General features: G+C 41.5%; 1 protein-coding gene across 5 annotated transcripts in view; it reads left to right on the top strand.

Moving 5' to 3' along the window:
• Positions 1-17876, top strand: part of shank3a (SH3 and multiple ankyrin repeat domains 3a) — an 813035-nt gene that overhangs the window by 435119 nt on the left and 360040 nt on the right. For all 5 annotated transcript variants that reach the window (XM_052034272.1, XM_052034268.1, XM_052034267.1 and 2 more), the window contains one exon: positions 3347-3668. In XM_052034272.1, the coding sequence (XP_051890232.1) occupies positions 3347-3668 (322 nt within the window). The remainder of the gene's footprint in view (positions 1-3346; positions 3669-17876) is intronic.

The following is a 17876-nucleotide window of genomic DNA, read 5'->3' as shown; positions in this document are numbered from 1 at the left end:
AGGTTAATTGGCCACTGCAAATTGGCCCTACTGTGTGGGTGAATAGTATAATCTGGGGGAGAGTTGATGGGATTGTGGGGAGAATAAAATGTGTCAAAGTAGAATTAGTGTCAAGATGGGTGCCCGATGGCTAGTGCACATTCAGTGGGCCAAACTGCTTGCTTACATGCTGCATCTCTCTATAACTCTATGAATAAATGTTCTCTTTATCCTCTCTTAAGTTCTTGATAACCTTCTGAAAATGTGGTGCTCAGAACTGACCACAATACTCTCCCTGAGATTTGAGCTCAGTCTTGTACTGGTTTAGCATAATTTCCTTTTTATTCTCTCTGCTTCTGTTTAAAAAAACATGAAACTCATGTGCTTTGTTTCTTACATAAGACCACTTTCAGTGATGAGCCTTTCTACTTTGACTGCTGCCAATCATGAATTATCAATTCTTTATTTTATCTGATTTCTCCAGCCTTTCCCTTTTGTTACCCATTAATCATTTCCCTACATTGTCTTTATGCTTATTTACTTTTACAGCTCTCCTTTTGCTCTTTCTGCATTCTGTTTGATTCTCAATTATACTACCAGCCTGACAATTACCATAAACAACTGTAATCTGAGATCGTGAGAAGCATGCACTTAAGTAGTTTTGTGCCAGCAACACATTTTCTGATCTTGTTTTGCCAACTATCCCACAATAATTAGTATTCTGTCTGTAGCCCTGTTGCAGTTGAAGACTGCCCTGCTGTTGCTAAAGTTTCCATTAGAGGTCCTCAGTGAAGACCTCAGCAATAAACACACCCTGTTCCCTATCCCACCCCCAGCTGCCCTCTAGTGGCAAAGGCAGTTGTTTACTCACAATGTACAGAAATTATAAGGGTCCTGTTTTAGCTTTGGGTGCAGTCAGGAAATTGCATCCAAATGCATTTAAAATTGCTCTGAATTACAGTTCACATTTCTGCTAAAATTAATTTACACAGTCATAATAGACAAATCTGCTGTGAAGTGTCACAACTGAGTCACATAAAAACTGAAACAATTACATACTGTTTCTGTTCTATTAAACAGCATTCATCAATGTATTTAAGAGTAGTATTCTGTTGCAGTTCTACCAGTACAGCTGAAAATAAGTTACTCACCAACAATAAATAAGGGAGTCCATTCATCTGCCAATTAGAATTATCTGAATAAAAAAAGCTAATTAACAGTTTCATTGATGCATATGAGTCATTTTCTTAGTAAATTAGATATTTTCTGTATGAAAACTCTTTCAAAGCCTGCTTACTGGTGTATGTGTAAATGCAAGAGCAATTTGAAGAAGCTTCATGAACCACTGCAACTATTGCATTTTATACTTGGGGATTGGTGGGGTTATGGCCAGTTTAGTGCACTGGGCTTAATTTGGACAAGTTAACTCGCAAAACAAGAGCACAATATTCATATGTGGAATGGGTTGTTTTATAAATTCCCAATATTTTGCACTGGTTAGACTAACTGCACCCAGATAGTATTGAAACCAGACTTCAAAAGTAGCAGAAGCAGATGGTGATATTCAGTTTAAGTAAAATTAGTAAGTATATAAATATGATGCTGACTTTTATATACTTTTATAATCTTTGTCACAATATTTTACTAAAAGAACATTGGTGTTTTGTAGGCAAACACAGGCAACAATCTCAGAGTCGAAAAACCAGATAATCTTTTTGATCAGATTAGTATAGTGGTTAAGGGGAATAACACTGGGAAAACTTGCTGCTTTTTTTTAGGACTAATGTCAGAAAATTGTCCTTCAAACAAAGAGCGAAAGGGACTAAGTTAGTTGATGCTGTGGAGAAAGTGTCCTGTGGCTTTTCCATATGGGTGGGTTGGAATGGGTTATCTGACCATTCTTATCATAATGAAGCAAAAATAATTTTCATTTTCAATCACCTTCAGACCAACCACTACTTTAGTGGCATTCTCAGCAGTCTGCATAAATTACCCTTTTGAAATTTGAGAGCGATGCTGTCCTTGTGTATGTGCTTTAATTACAGATATCCCACTATCCTGGATGGCACACTGTAATTACAGATCTATCACCCTTGATAGATATACAATTTTGATTACTGATATGGCACCCTCAGGTGATATGCTATATAACAGAGAAATGTCATACTTTGCTTGATGGATGATAATTACAAACATAGGTCTAGAAATTGTAATGTTCTGTTAATAGTGTGCTATATTGTTGCTGTACAGCACACCAGCTGGGTCTGTTGGAGGGCCTAGGGTGAGATTGGAGGGGTTGCAGATGTGAATTTGGGCCTCGCTTGACTGATACTTGGGGATGTCTGGGTCTGCATTAGTCAGTGTTTAGGGCTTCAGAGATTGAAGGATTGGGGCCAGGACTGAGTAAGTGGTCTGGTGAGAGGAGCTGGGGTGGGGGATAAACAGCAATTATGGAACTCAGTGTTGTTCTGTTCTGGCCCTGCACTGTGAAGAGCTAGTTTGTCTTTCAGTGCCCTGTAGGTTGCTCCAGGGATACCAAATCTATTTTCCTCCACAAGACTCTAGAGTGTGTATACACAGAAATTTACATAGTTTTATGTGCATCTGACACAGAAATCATACAAGACACCGAACGACTTCAGCTGGGAAATGCACCGTTAAATTTACAGAGTGGCACAAGTAATTTTGAAATGCTCATTATTGTGTTTTTCTCATGGTAAATCCATTTTTAATCATGTAGTGTTAAACAAAATAATGGTATGTGACTGAAATTCTAGACTTGTATTAGGTGAGAACATACACGGGCCTTGAAATGGGACTAAATGTGTAGTATGGGGTAAAGTGTATATTCGATATGGTTGCTGTAGAGCCATGGTCTGAAAAGTTCTTTATTCTGTGCATTCTAATTTTCACAGTACACTAACAATTTAACAGTAGCAACATAATTAGCTACAGCAATTAATGCTATCTTTGACATATCAAAATTATAAATCGGAAGGGGAATATTTATCAATGGAATGAAAACAACGCACAATCAAAGAGCTGGGATAAGAGGTGATACCTGGTTTTCTCGGGCACTGGCTGGTTGACACTGAGCTGCTTGGTCTGGGAAGAGTTTTCTGCCTTGGTTTATGACCACTCTTGCAAGCTGTGCACATGACTTGAGCCACTCCCTGATGCATACGAAGAATGTTTGCTGGTCCGAGGAAGTTGTGGAATCGTGCTTGAGCACCATCAGATGAGCTGCTTGTCAATAGGGTGGGTGAGAACAGAGGCTGGTGGTCATGATAGATGCAAGGAAGATGCATTATGGAGGTCTGTTCACATCAGACCAAGTCAGCAGCACTAACATGTTTGTAAATTTCAGTGCCTTTCAGAGAAACCCCAAGCTACACCAATAGGCGACGAGGTGGAGGAAGTGCCCTCTCATCCCCACGGACACTGCTACGATCCACTAGTGACAACAACATCAACAACCTTGCAAGCCGTACCACCCATTCGCCTGTGCCATCTGTCAGAAGCCTGCCACCTCAACTACTGGCACAGATGCAGGAGGGTGCTGAGGGAGGCCAGCAGAGCACAGCAAGCTCACGAAGTTCACATAGCCGATCGCCCTCATTGCAGTGTGTCCAGGAGGAAAGTGAGGCCAACACCCCCATTCTCAGGAGGCAGACAAAAGCCAGGCTGAGGTAAGATGGTTCAATTGCTTCTATAGCCAAGGGAAAAGAAGACACTATTAAATATAGCCATTTTCTGCCAAGGTACAAATCCAATCAAGATTCCTATGTAATCCTTTAATAACATCTCATGCTTAGAGGTATGATTTTCAGGCAAATTTAAAATGAGTAGGTACACATTACAGCTTCAGTTCCTGTGAAATGGTCATTTAAACCAAGGCCATTAATGACTCGCTCATTTGTCCAACAGATCATTGATGTCCCTCACTAAATATCAGTCAACACAGAGTTATTCATCCAAGTACAGCATGTGTTAGTCTAATTCCTTCAACAGCTTCCTCCCCATGTAGACTGTGCGCCACCAAATTCTCTTCCCAATAAGTCTTTGCACTGGGCCAAGGCTCAAGCTGATTGTCCTAGACGCGACCAGCTGTCTGACTAATTTTTTGACGGCCTTGGGAGGGTGTGAATCAAGGGAGCAAGGTAACTTGGCATTATTATGATAGCAGCTTGTACCTGCAAGGTATCTCTCCTGTCAGAGGAAAGGTCAAGGCAGAATGTTTGGACAGATTAGCTGCTTGAGGCCCTTTCTATTTGTCTTTGCAATAGCATCTGATGTTGGCTTTTTTATCTGGTTAGTGGTCCAAGGGAACACAATAAAGGGAGGTGTATGGATGGCAATCCATCATTTCCATCAGTAATGCCCATCCTCATTGGAATCCATGCTTTTTCCTGGAGTAGTATTAAGTGCAGTCAAGACAGATATGATTTCAGTAAGTACAAATCCCAGCAAAATACTAAACTGTGAATAGCCTCACATCTGATCTTAATCCTATTGTGAATCCACATTCAAACAGGTAGGGACACTGGACAGCAAACAGCCAAAGAAAGCAAGACTGATTTCATTTCTGACTACCTAGAAATGTCAAGCCTATGTCAAACACATGTTTAAGAAAAATTTAACCTGCTAACCAAACACGCCATAGGCAGGAAAAGAGATGAAGTCCTGTAAAGAGAATTTAGGGAGTTAGGTAGAAAGTTAAAAAACAGAACTCTAAGGTTGTAATCTCAGGATTACTCCCCATGCCATATGCTAGCGAGGCAAGAATTAGGAAGATAGTACAGCGGCTCAGAAGCTGTTGCAGAAGGGAGGGCTTCAGGTACATGGATCATCGGGCTCTCTTCTAGGGCAAGTGGGAGCTGTGCACAAAGGAAGGTTGCGCCTAAACTGGACAGGCACCAATATCCTCGCAGGGAGGTTTGTTAGTCCTACCTGGGAGGGCTTAAACTAGCACGGCAGTGGGGTGGGAACCAGAGGAGTAGGTCAGCATGTGGAGAGATTGAGGGGAAGGTAGAGGTTAGGTCAAGGAAGTTTTTAAGGAAGGACAGGCTAGTGACACTGTGGGACTGATGGGCTGAAGTGTAATTATTTCAGTGCAAGGCATATTATGGGTAAGGCAGGTGAACCTAGAGTCTGGAACTATGATGTTGTTGTCATTACAGAGATGATTGAGAGCGGGGCAGAACTGGCTCTTCAACATTCCAGGGTTTAGATGTTTCTGATTTGATAGAGAGGGATGTAAAAGAAATGGGTGAGTTGCACCACAGATTGGAATTGGCATTGGTTTATTATTGTCACTTGTAATGAGGTGCAGTGAAAAACTCATTTGCATACAAATCAATTCATTGCATAGTGAATGTCACAGATGCACATAGAGAGGACATCCTGGAGGGCTCATCCAGTGAGGAATTATGTGTACAGCTCAGGAATAAAAAAGGTGCAGTCAGTATGATGGGGTTAAACTATAGGCTTCCCAATAGCCAGCTGGAGATAGAGGAACAGATATATAGACAGATCATGGAAAGATGTGAAAGCATCAGAGTTGAAGTGGGTGACTTTAACTTCCCCAATATTGACTGGGAGTTCCTTAGTGCTCAGGGCTTAGCTGGAGCAGAATTTGTTAGATGCAACCAGGAGGGTTTCTTGAAATAGTACGTTGACAGTCCAACCAAGGAAGGAGCCATACTCGATCTTGTGTTGGGAAATGAGCCTGGCCAGGTGATTGGAGTTTCGGTGGGAGGGCATTTTGGGAACAGTGATCATAGCTCTATAAAGTTTAAGGTAGTTATGGATAAGGATAAGATTGGACCTTGTGGGAAAGTGCTAAATTGGGGGAAGGCTAATTACAACAGTATAAGGCAAGAGCTGGGGAGAGTAGATTGGGAGTGGCTGTTATTAGAAAAGTCCACATGTGGGAATTGTTTAAAGGTCAGCTGGTCAGAATTCAGGACCAACATTTCCTATGAGAAATAAAGACAAGGATGGCAATGTATGGGAACCTTGAATGGTGAGAGACATTGTAAACTTAGTCAGAAAGAAAAAGGAAGTATGTAAGATTTAGGAGCAACAAACAAACTGCAGAAGGAACTAAGTGGGCCAGGCAGCATCTGTGGAGGGAAATGGACAGACAAAGTTTTGGGTTGCGACCCTTCATCTAAGCTGAAGGATAGTGGGAAGATAGCCAGTACAAAGAGGTGAGGGGAACAGTTGGGGCGAGAGCTGGCAAGTGACAGATGGATCTAGGTGAGGAGGTATGATAGGCAGATGGAGGAGGGAAGAGAGGAACTTTCCCTCCTGATGGATAGGGGAGAGGGGGGAGGGACGGGTGGGGAGAGGCAGATGTGGCTGTTGATGGGGCTTCCCTTCCCTACCCCTTTCTACTTTCCACAGGGACCACTCTCTCCATGGCTTCCTGTTTCACCCATCCCTCCCCACCCATCCCTCCCCTCCCCCTCCCCAGGCACTTTTCCCTGAAACTGTAGAAGATGTAACACCCGTCCCTATACCTTCCTCACCACCATCCAAGACACTAAACAGCCACTCCAGGTGAGGCAGAGATTCACATGATCTCCTCCAACCTTGTTTACTGCATTCACTGCTCTTGATGTGCCCACTTCTACATCGGTGAGACCAAGCACAGACAAGGCAACCACTTTGTTGAGCACCAGCACTCCTTCCGCCGTTGCCTTCTGGGGCTCCTGGTTGTTAGCCATTTTAATTCCCCTTACCATTCCCACACTGACCTGTCTGTCCTCAGCCTCTGTCCACAGCTTCCCCCACTGCCAGGGTGAGGCTAAACGTAAACTAGAGGAACAGCACCTCATATTCCGCCTGGGTAGTCTACAACCTGACGGCATGAACATTGCATTCTCCAATTTTAGGTTAACTGCTCCCCCTCGGTCCCTTTTCTCTCTCCTCCTGATTCCTCCTAGACCCACCCCAGCTCCCTATCCCCCCGTTTTTTCTTCCCTCTTCCACCCATTCCATTTGCCCATCGCTCACACATTCTTCCCACTGGGTCCCCTCCTCCTACTGATCCTATCTGCCCACCCCACCTCCCTATTTGATTCCATGCTCCACCTTCCTTTCTTATCAGATTCCATCATCTGCCTCCCTTTGTTGCCTCCACCTACCACCTCCCAGCCTCTGTTGATATTTCCACTCTTCCCTCCTCCATCTGCCTATCATGCCTCCTAACCTGGATTCATCTATCGCTTGCCAGCTCTTGCTCCACCCCGTCCTCTGGTCTCTTTACACTGGTTGCCTCCTCTCTATCCTTCAGTGCAGATGGTCTTGACCCAAAGCATTGACTCTCCATTTCCCTCCACAGTTCCTCCAATATTTTGTTTGTTGGATAATTCAATGTTCATATGATTGGGTTGTAGACTACCCAGGAGGTGGTGTTCTTCAACTTTGTGTTGGGCTTCACCCTGGCAGTGGAGAAGGCCAAAGATGGATAGGTCAGTGTGGGAATGGGAAGAGGAGTTGCAATGGCATGTGTCCATGAACTCATGAAGTCAGGAATGCAGGACTGATGAAGGGTCCAGTCCTGATGAAGGGTCTCGACCCAAAACATCGACTGTTTATTTCCCTCCGTGGATGCTGCCTGACCTGCTGAGTTCCTCCAGCACTTTGTGTGTGTTGCTCCAGATTCCAGCATCTGCAGAATCTCTTGTGTCTCAGTATCTTTCCCTCTGTTTTTCCTGTCTCTTTCTTCTTTCTTTCACCCCTCTACTATGGGTTAACTTAGTCATGGGACAGTCAGTCCTGTTATGCACAGTCAATTCTGGGATACTGAGTCCTGTCGTACATTCGTCTACCTATCTATTTTACATCATCTGTTCACCTTCTCTCCACATTCTTCAATCATATCTACTTATTTTCTGATTTCATTTCTTAACATGACCTATCCCAAATACTCCACCCCCTGCACAACATATTTCTAAACCACTTCTTCCCAGTTTACCAGCCCACAAACCCTACTCATCCAACTTCTCACTGTATTCCCCAAACTCTTTACCCACATTCTCCTCATTTCCCTAACTCCACCAACTATCAAATTCAAATACATATTAATAAACTCAGTTAAGATGGTTCAACAGTGTCTTTAACAAAAGTAAAATCTGAGAGCAAGCCCTGAGCAGGGATGGTAGTTGAAAGAATCTTGCAACTCCTTGTACCTGTATCAGCTCTTTTAAAGAGCTTTTTGATATTTTACATGATGAGAAGACTTATAAGGCTTAGGCTAGTTCCAGTTGCCCAAGCTCAAGGTGGTACTTGGTGAAGAAGCCCAAGCTGGACCCTGGTGCCCAGACTCAAACCTAGTTCCCTGTCCAGGCAGACTCCCTGACAGCAGTACTAATATTGCATGGAACTGTAGCCTGACATTGTGAGGGGACTTGAATTGTATGGGATCTGGGCATGACATTGCATGGATCCAATATCTGACATCACATGCTACTTGACCAGATGTAACCTCATCTGCACCTAGACAGCCTGAAGCTGATATCATCTGGTAGACCATTGTAAGATCTAAGTTTTTACCTGATGCCTTCAACAACCTCCTCCATGTTTCTCCTCTTAATTGTTGTGGTAAGCTGGCAAAGAATAGAATGTCATGGTGTAGGAGGTAGCATGTTGTTGAGAATAGAAGATTAGCTGGCTCATAGAGTGTAGGTATAAATTAATCTTTTACTGATTGCTAAGGTGTGTAGAGTAGTTACAGAAATTGGTGCTGGTGCCCCAACATTATACAATTTACATCAATAATTTGGTTGAAGAATCAAAAGATACAGTTGCTAAATTTGTTCGTGAGGCAAAAAATAATTGTATGTTAGGTTGAGAAGAGGACATAAGAATTTATAAAGAGATGTAGATGAATTAAGTGAGTGGGTAAAGGAATACAATGGAGAAATGTGTAGAATTGCCCATTTTTGCAAGAAAGTTGAAAGTGAAGCATGTTTTATAAATAACCAGACATTGCAGATCTCTGAAATGCAGAAGGATCTGGATGTCACAGTGCATTATTCATAGACTAGTATGTAGACACAACAATTAACAAGGTAAGTTAATAGAATGTTCTTGTTTATTGCAAAGAATTTTGAATGCAAAATTAGGGAGAAACAAAGGACTGCAGATGCTGGAATCTAGATGAAAAACACTGTGATGCTGGAGGAACTCTGCAGGCCAGGCAGCATCCATGGAGAAAAGCAGGCAGTCAACTTTTTGGATCAGGACCCTTCTTCACATCAAAAACTTAGACAAGGTTTTAGGCAGTTGTAACTCATGAACAGTTTGTGGAGAAGAAAAAATAAGCAACAACCAGTAGTTTAAGTAGTTTATGGAAAAGCTTGAGAGTTTAAGTACAAAATTCTGTACTAAACGACAGCTGATAGTTGATGAGTAGTTCACAGTCCTTCGTCTCTGGAGCTCCAAACAGACAAGCAACATTGTTTGTTCTCTGTCCTGTCACCCTGTGTGATCCTTAAGCCAGTGGTGAATCTTTCTTCCACATGTTTGGCTTTATCTCTCAATCTTGAGAAAAAAAGACCATTCAGTAAATGTCCATTTATGGTCTTTAACAGAATCCACTCAATTTCATTGACGTTAATGGTCAAAAATGGCACAGCCATTTAAGACCATGTGTGATCTTCTATTTTCACTCAGGTCAGGATCATGTGATTCTTTGGCCACTGCTTATTGTTGTCTCTCTCACAGAAATTACTCAGGTACCCTCTTTCGGCAGACCACTGATCCATTGAACAAAGTCAAAGTCGAGTTTCCTGTCATACGCACAGTACATGTATTCACAGGGGCAATGAAAAACTTACTTGCAGCAGCATCACAGACACATAGCATCATATAAGCAACACTCACAAGGAAAAACAAATTATACACAATTTTTACAAGAAAGAAAACAATTAGAACAAAAAAAGTCTACTTTCATGCAGTGTGACCAAAGTGGTCATAGCGTTGCTAAACTCTAGTGTTTAGGGTTTTGCCAGTTGGTTCAAGAACCAAATAGTTGAAGGGAAGTACAGTAGCTGTTCTTGAACTTGATGGTGTGGGATTTCAGGCCTCTGTACCTCCTGCCTGATGGTAGCTGTGAGGAGATGGCATAGCACAGATGGTGGGGATCTTTAATGGTGGATGTTGCCTTCTTGAGGCAGCACCTCATGTAGATACCTCTGATGGTGGGGAGGGATGTGCCCATGATGTATTGGGCTGAGTCCACTACTCTCTGCAGCTTCTTACATTCCCACACATTCGAATTATCGTACCAGACCATGATGCAACCAGTCAGGATACTTTCAACAGTACGTCTGTAGAAATTTGTTAGTGTTTGGTGACAAGCCGAACTTCCTTAAACTCCTAAGAAAGCTTTTTTTTGCTCCCATTCCCTTATCTCTGCCAACTTAATGGCCATAAAGGTTGGCTTGGGTTGCCTTTGTTTACAATCTTTCTGAAGAACACACAGGCAAGTGATTGCATTAATGGACACTGAACAGATAGGTCACTTTAACAAAGAAGTATTTATACTTTTTCTCAGTTTGTGCAGCATTTCCTCAGGTAATTACAAAACCAAAAATCTTTAATCAGCTAACAGGTCCATCAATAAATGTAAGGTTTACAAATTACCAGTAGAGTTATTTAAATTTTAATTTACTGAACCAAAAGTCTCATCCTGCCTTATTATTACAGTTTGACAACTCTGTACAATTAAGAGATCAAAAGGAGTTTGTTCATTGAAACTGTCTAAAGTATTCGTAAATCGGATCCTTGCCGTTAAACTGATGTTAGATGTGATTCTTTTAGGCCACAAGGCTCTTTTATAAGATGAAAGTGCCCATTTTCACTTTTCAACATTATAAGTGTGCAACATTTCATATTTTTGGTACTAATTGGCATTAGACTGTGCCAGCTATTAATTTCATACCCATTTCTGAATGTTAAAAGTCTAATTAATAACAAGAACTGCATTGCTACTAACATATGGGAGGTAATTATTATCCTGTCTGTCTCCTCATCCTTCTGTTCTTCCTTTCCTTCTCTGATTTCCTGCTTTCCCACAATATCTTGACCTTTACTATTACTTTACATGGCTAATATTTTCCCTCATTCTTTCTAACTATACTCCTACCAACTTACCATAATCTTTCAACAATGATATTGTACACAAATTTGTATTGATTTCCACCTTGAGACCAACATCTTGATGAAATTCTCATAATTAACCCTTGATTGACCGAGCCATTTCTAAGTAACACATTATAGAAACATAGAAAACCTACAGCACAATTCAGGCCCTTCAGCCCACAAAGCTGTGCTGAACATGTCCCTACCTTAGAAGTTACTAGGTTTACCCATAGGCCTCTATTTTTCTCAGCTCCATGTACCTATCCAGAAGTCTCTTAAAAGACCCTATCATATCCGCTTCCACCAGCGTTGCCGGCAGCCCATTCCACACACTCACCACTCTCTGAGTAAAAAAAAAACTTACCCCTGACATCTCCTCTATACCTACTCCCCAGCACCTTAAACCTATGTCCTCTTGTGGCCACCATTTCAGCCCTAGGGAAAAACTTCTGACTATCTACCCGATCAATGCCTCTCATCATCTTATATACCTCTATCAGGTCCCCCCTCATCCTCCATCGCTCCAAGGAGAAAAGGCCGAGTTCCCTCAACCTGCTTTCATAAGGCATGCTCCGCATTCCAGGCAGCATCCTTGTAAATCTCCTCTGCACCCTTTCTATGGCTTCTACATCCTTCCTGTAGTGAGGTGACCAGAACTGAGCACAGTACTCCAAGTGGGGTCTGATCAGGGTCCTAAATAGCTGCAACAATACCTCTCGGCTCCTTAATTCCTTAATTAATTCCTTTCTTAATTAAATGTTATAAATTATGTATACAGGCAAAAAATCACATTGCCTCACTGCATGAGAGATTTGTTATTTGTCCTCTCTAAACTATTCATCCGTGATCATCAGCATAATGTATTACCTCTCCTTAGCCTTCAACTGTCCACAGCAACAAATTATGTAGTACCTTATTGTTGATTTGTTTCAAGGATACCCTTGTACATTAACTTTCACGTTGATTGCTTCAAAATCACTTTCTCTATGGACAGTATGTCAATTCCTTGATGATACTAATCATTACATGGTACACTGCTGTCAAATAATTCTGCGTGTCTGAAACCCATTTTTCTGTTCAAATTCACTATGCACTTCCACCCATTACCTTGTCCACCTCCTCTACTAGTTAGACTAACTTGTATTTCTCTTTCTTGGTTCTAATGAAGGATGCCAGGCTGGAAGTGTTAACTGTTTCTGTTTCCACAGATGCTGGCTAACCTGATAAGCTTTTCCAGCATTTTCTGTTTTTATTTTACATCTTCACAGTCACTGCAGTATCCCAGTATTATGCTACACCTAATGCAAGCCACACTTTGGCTTTTAGGTGATTTTCAAAAGAACTCAGAGTCCAGAGATCTAGACTCAGCCAGTGATGAGGTTATCAATAGAACTTTCCTTTAAATGTTCATTAACAGGGACGCAAAGTTCTATGACGGAAAGTGATTAATTCATGCTGATTAATTAATTAATTAACGAGTGAGCCGCATCCTTCCTGATTTTAAGTTCAATATCAATGAATTATACCAGGTAATATAATCCCATTCAAGAATAATTTCAGAAAACTTCCCATTTGGTGGATTGAAACTACAATTTAAACTTATTCAGAGCTCTGGAAAAACTTCTTTGTCCAATGCAGTATTTTCATAGTCCCTTAAAATATTTATAAGATTCTCCCACCAAAGTACATATTACCAGTGCATTCTTCTTTGATTAATTTAAATTCCAGAACTACCCCATAGTGCAGAGTATTGTACTGTTGCTACTTTCGTTTTACAGTCTCAAACCTAAAAATCGTTGGCCTGATAGAGTTTGTCAAACTTCAGTTTTGTTTCCCCAATTAAAGAACATTCTCAATAAAACTCAGAATGTATGTTTTTTTTAAGTCAAGATTTGATCATTCCCTTAGTCTACAGGTAAATTTCTCCATGTTTTTGAAAACAACCCTGAATCTATGAAGTCTTAAATCTTAAATTGAAAATGTCACCATTTGAGGTCGACTGATAAATTTTTAGATTGTCGAAACTGGACATCTTGTTTTGCCTCTTGTAATTCCAAAATGTTAATGTCACCTGCTTTTAAAACAACCCAAATCCATTGATATATTGTGGCTCTACTCAGGGGCCCAAGGGTTTACTATAGGAAAGTGTTCATTCTTTGTAACTTTTAAAACCTCACTGAGATTTTCCCGTAAGTCAGAAATTAGTCAGATCTGCAAATTCATTTCAAATATCCCAAAATGCCAAACCAAATCATTAAAGTTACCATTTTCAATATGTAGGAATCTTACATCGAGAATTAGAGATGCTCACGTGACTCATGATGTTAATCTTAATTACATATTCAAGTCAATATCTCTGCTAACTTTAATTCGTTAAACAAATTTCATCAAATAAACACTTTTAAAACAAGAAAAGAAACAGAATAGTACATGTTTAAAACAAAAAAAATCCAAGCTTGTATTGTCTTTAAGAATCTTTGCAGATAACTGCAGCCCATTGCAGAGAACTTCTGAGTCCTAGATCTAGGAATTTGAAGATGAGTTTGTTTGGAATTATGGTATTGAAGGGGGAGCTATAGTTCATAAATAAGAGTCTGACATAGGTGTCTTTGTTATCCAGATGCTCCAGATATAAGTGTAGGGCCAGGGAGATGACATCCTCCATGGACCTGTTTTGGCAGTAGGCAAACTGTAGTGGGTTGAGGTTGTCTGGGAAGCTAGAGGTGATGTGTGTCATGACCAACACTTCCTGATGGTGGATCTCAGAGCCACTGGGTGGTAGTCATCATGGCACAACATCTTATTTTACTTTGGCCTCAGGATGATAGTGGTCTTCTTAAAGCAGGTAGGAACCTCAGATTGGAGTAGAGAGAGGTTAAAAATGTCTGTGAATAATCCCACAAGCTGATCCACACAGGATCTGAGGACATGGCCCAGGACTCCATCCAGGCCAAACACTTTCAGCGGGTTCACTCTCAGGAAGGCCGATATGAGATCTGCAACAGTGACTGCAGGTACGTGTGTGTGGAAGCTGTCAGGATGGATGGTGCCATTTCATTCCCTTCTGTTCAAACGTGCATAGAATGCATTGAACAGCGGGGAGGGATGCGTTGTTATCAGTGACACTGCCCGACTTCTTTTTGTAGCACATTATAGCATGCAAGCCTTGCCACAACTGACGGCCGGTCTGGGACTCTATCTTGATCTGGTATTGACTCTTGGCATCGCTGATAGTTTTTCGAAGGTCGTACCTTGATTTCCTGCATAGGTCAGTGTCACCTGATTTGAATGCCTCAGATCTGGACTTTAGTAGGGAGTGGATCTATCAGTTCATCCAAGGTTTCTTGTTGGGGAATACCCAGACTGATACATTTAAGATTCTTTTAACAGTGGGATAGAAGCTGTCCTTGAGCCTGGTGGTGCATGTTTTCAAGCTTTTGTATATTCTCCCCAATGGAAGGGGGTAAAGAGAGAATGACCAGGGTGGGAGGAGTCTTTGATTGTGTAATTTTACCCAATATCCTACAATTTCCTAGCTGACTTTGAACATCAAAACTATTGGTGCACAGAATTCTACCTTATACTTTTCCATTAAGGTTTATCTTTCTCAGAATGTGGATATTGATCAAGCAAATAAAGTCTTATTACACATTGATAGCCACTTAGTCAACTACAAGACAAAATGAGCAGCAAAAGATTGAGAGTTTATTAAATATAAAGATCTATATCAAACAATAGGCAGTAGTTGACAAGTACTTCACAACCCATCTGATTCCAACAAAAATCTCACCAGAAAGTCAGGGGTCAGATTTGGAAATGGGTGCAATATTCTCGAAGAAGCCAATTTTCAACTGCACAGCACTTTTCTTTCAGCAATATCTAAGGTAGTTTCTTTAAGAACTGGAGCACTCATATCCATGAGTATAGAATTGTGCATGATTTTGGACCACTAATTATCATCACTATCAATATAAAGCTAAAACTGTGCACTTAAAATAGACGTTTTTTGTGAGTGAGATTCATTACTGCAGCAAAAATTACTGCCCTTGTTTAGTAGCAATCTGGTTTCAAGGCAAGGCGTGCTTGATGACTGAGCCCCCTTGGCCCTCTTGAATGGGCAATTCTGAGCTTCACCACTCTCTGGGCGAGGAAATTTCTTCTCAACCTCAGTTCTAAATGGCTGACTCTTTGCTTTAAGACTGTGAATCAACCTGGGAAAGATTATCCCTGCATCTAGTCTACAAATCCTGTAGGAGTTTTGTATATTTCAGTGAGACTTTTCATCCTTGTCAACTCCAGAGGGAATAAGTCCAGTCTGCTTAAGCTCTCTTTATTGCACTCATTCCCCAGCTCAGCAATCAATCTGGTGAATCTATAGTGCAATCTATTGGAAGTATATCCATCCATAGATTGGAACAGAGAACTTAAAACAGAACAGCACAGGAACAGGCCCTTCAGCCTGCAAAGTCTGTGCCAAACATGATGCCAAATTAAATTAAATCTCTTCTGCCTGTACATGATCCATTTCCCTCCATTCCCTGCATATTCATGTGTCTGTCTAAAAATCTCTTAAATGCCATTGTCGTATCTGATTCCACCACTACCCCTAGCGGCCTGTTCCATGCACCTACCACTCTCTGTGTAAAAACAAAACTTGCCCCACACATCTCCTTTAAACTTCCCCCCTCTCACCTTAAAGCAATGCCTTCTAGTAATTGACATTTCTACCCTGGGAAAAAGAAGATTCTGACTGCCTACCCTGTCTATGCCTCTCATAATTTTATGAACTTCCAGCAGGTCTCCCCTCAGCCTCTGATACTCCAGAGAATACAACACAAGTTTGTCCAGCCTCTCCTTATAGCTCATCCTCTCTAATCCAGGCAGTATTCTGCACCCTTTCCAAAACCTCTACATCCTTCCTGTAATGTGGTGTTCAGAATTTTTATACAAGTGGAGAAAAACTGGAGCAAAATTTCATATAGCTGCAACATGACTTCCTTATTCTTATACACTGTGCCCCGACCAATGAAAGCAAGCATGCCATATCGAGCACTTCCGCTCCATCCACCATGCCAGCCAGGATCTCCTGATGGCTAGCCATTTTTTAATTCCATTTCCCATTCCCACACCAACATGTCTGTCCATGGCCTCCTCCACTACCAGGTCGAGGCTAACTGCCCTTGGATATCCTATTTCTCTTCTTGTACAAAGGAACAGCATAGGCTATTGTCAAGACTTCTGGGACCTTGCTTGTTGCTAGTGATGATACTAAATTTTCATCAAAGTCCTAACAATCTCATCCCTTGCCTCTTTCAGTAACCAGGGATATATTCCATCAGCCCATGAGGACTTATCCACCCTAATACTTATAAAGACGCAGCACCACCTATTTCTTGATCTCAAAATGCCCAAGCACATTAGTGTGCCCCACACCGCTCTCACGATCCTCCATGTCCTTCCTGGTGAATACCGATGCAATATACCTATTTAATACCTCACCAACATCCTCTGACTCCGAGAATAAATTCACTCCTTTGAAAGCCTCCAGTGAGATTGTGCTTTTAGTTTGCCCTCTCCCTACCTGGGTTGGGTTAACATCCATAGAACATAGAACACGACAGCACAGTACAGGCCCTTTGGCCCACAATGTGGTCCCGACATTTTATCCTGCTCTAAGATCTATCTAACCCTTCCCTCCCACATAGCCCCCTATTTTTCTATCATTCATGTGTCAATCGAAGAGTCTCTTAAATGTCCCTAATGTATCTGTCCCCACAACCTCTGCCGGCAGTGTGTTCCACGCACCCACCACTCTCTGTGTAAAAAAAACTTACCCCTGACATCCCCCTTATACCTTCCTCCAATCACCTTAAAATCATGTGCCCTCATGTTAGCCATTGTCGCCCTGGGAAAAAGTCTCTGACTGTCCACTCGATCTATGCCTCTCATCATCTTGTACACCTCTATCAAATTCTCCAAAGAGAAAAGCCCTAGCTCGCTCAACCTATCCTCATAAGACATGCTCTCCAGTCCAGGCAACATCCTGGTAAATCTCCTCTGCACCCTGTCTAGAGGTATGCCCTCCCTTGGGTATGTCCATTGTAAACCTTCACCAAACTGGCCCGTAGAGACTTTGATGTTCTGCTTTCATCTGCCTGACTGGAAGACCCAGCCCTGTAAAAGTATTCTAGGTTCTCTTTTCTCAGACCATCTTTGCCAACATACCATTTGCCTTGCTAATTACGATACCTATACATTAACTTCTTGTAAATCATGTGCAAGGACACTCAAGTCTGTCTGAATATAACCAATCTTTCAACATTTAAAAATAATTCTACTTTCCTATTTTTTTTCTGTAAAATGGATGACTTTACTTTTTCCCGACATTATATTCCATTTCCCAGATCCTCACCTATTCATTTAGTCTGTCTGTATCCCCCTGAAGCTAGTCTGCATCTTCCTCATGACTTGTATAGCCAGCCAGCATTGTATGAATGAGTATGTTACACTTGGTCACCTCTTCCAAATCATTGATGAAGATTATGAATGGCTGGGGCCCCAGTCCCGATCCCTATGGCATCCCGGCAATCACAGCATTAGTATTGCAGTTTTTCTTGCAATAATATTTCCATCTAGAGATTTCCATCTCTAATCATGTGTATCATTTTTTTTAATAATTATTTTAACTTTTGAATTCTACCCCAGATTTTATTTTGCTTTCTCTACTTCTACTAAACTCCCTG

The sequence above is a fragment of the Pristis pectinata genome, chromosome 19 (genome assembly GCF_009764475.1).
Source record: "Pristis pectinata isolate sPriPec2 chromosome 19, sPriPec2.1.pri, whole genome shotgun sequence".
NCBI classification, from domain to species: domain Eukaryota; kingdom Metazoa; phylum Chordata; class Chondrichthyes; order Rhinopristiformes; family Pristidae; genus Pristis; species Pristis pectinata.
The sequence above is the reverse complement of the archived record's forward strand: the minus strand, read 5'-3'. Positions and strand labels throughout refer to the sequence as shown.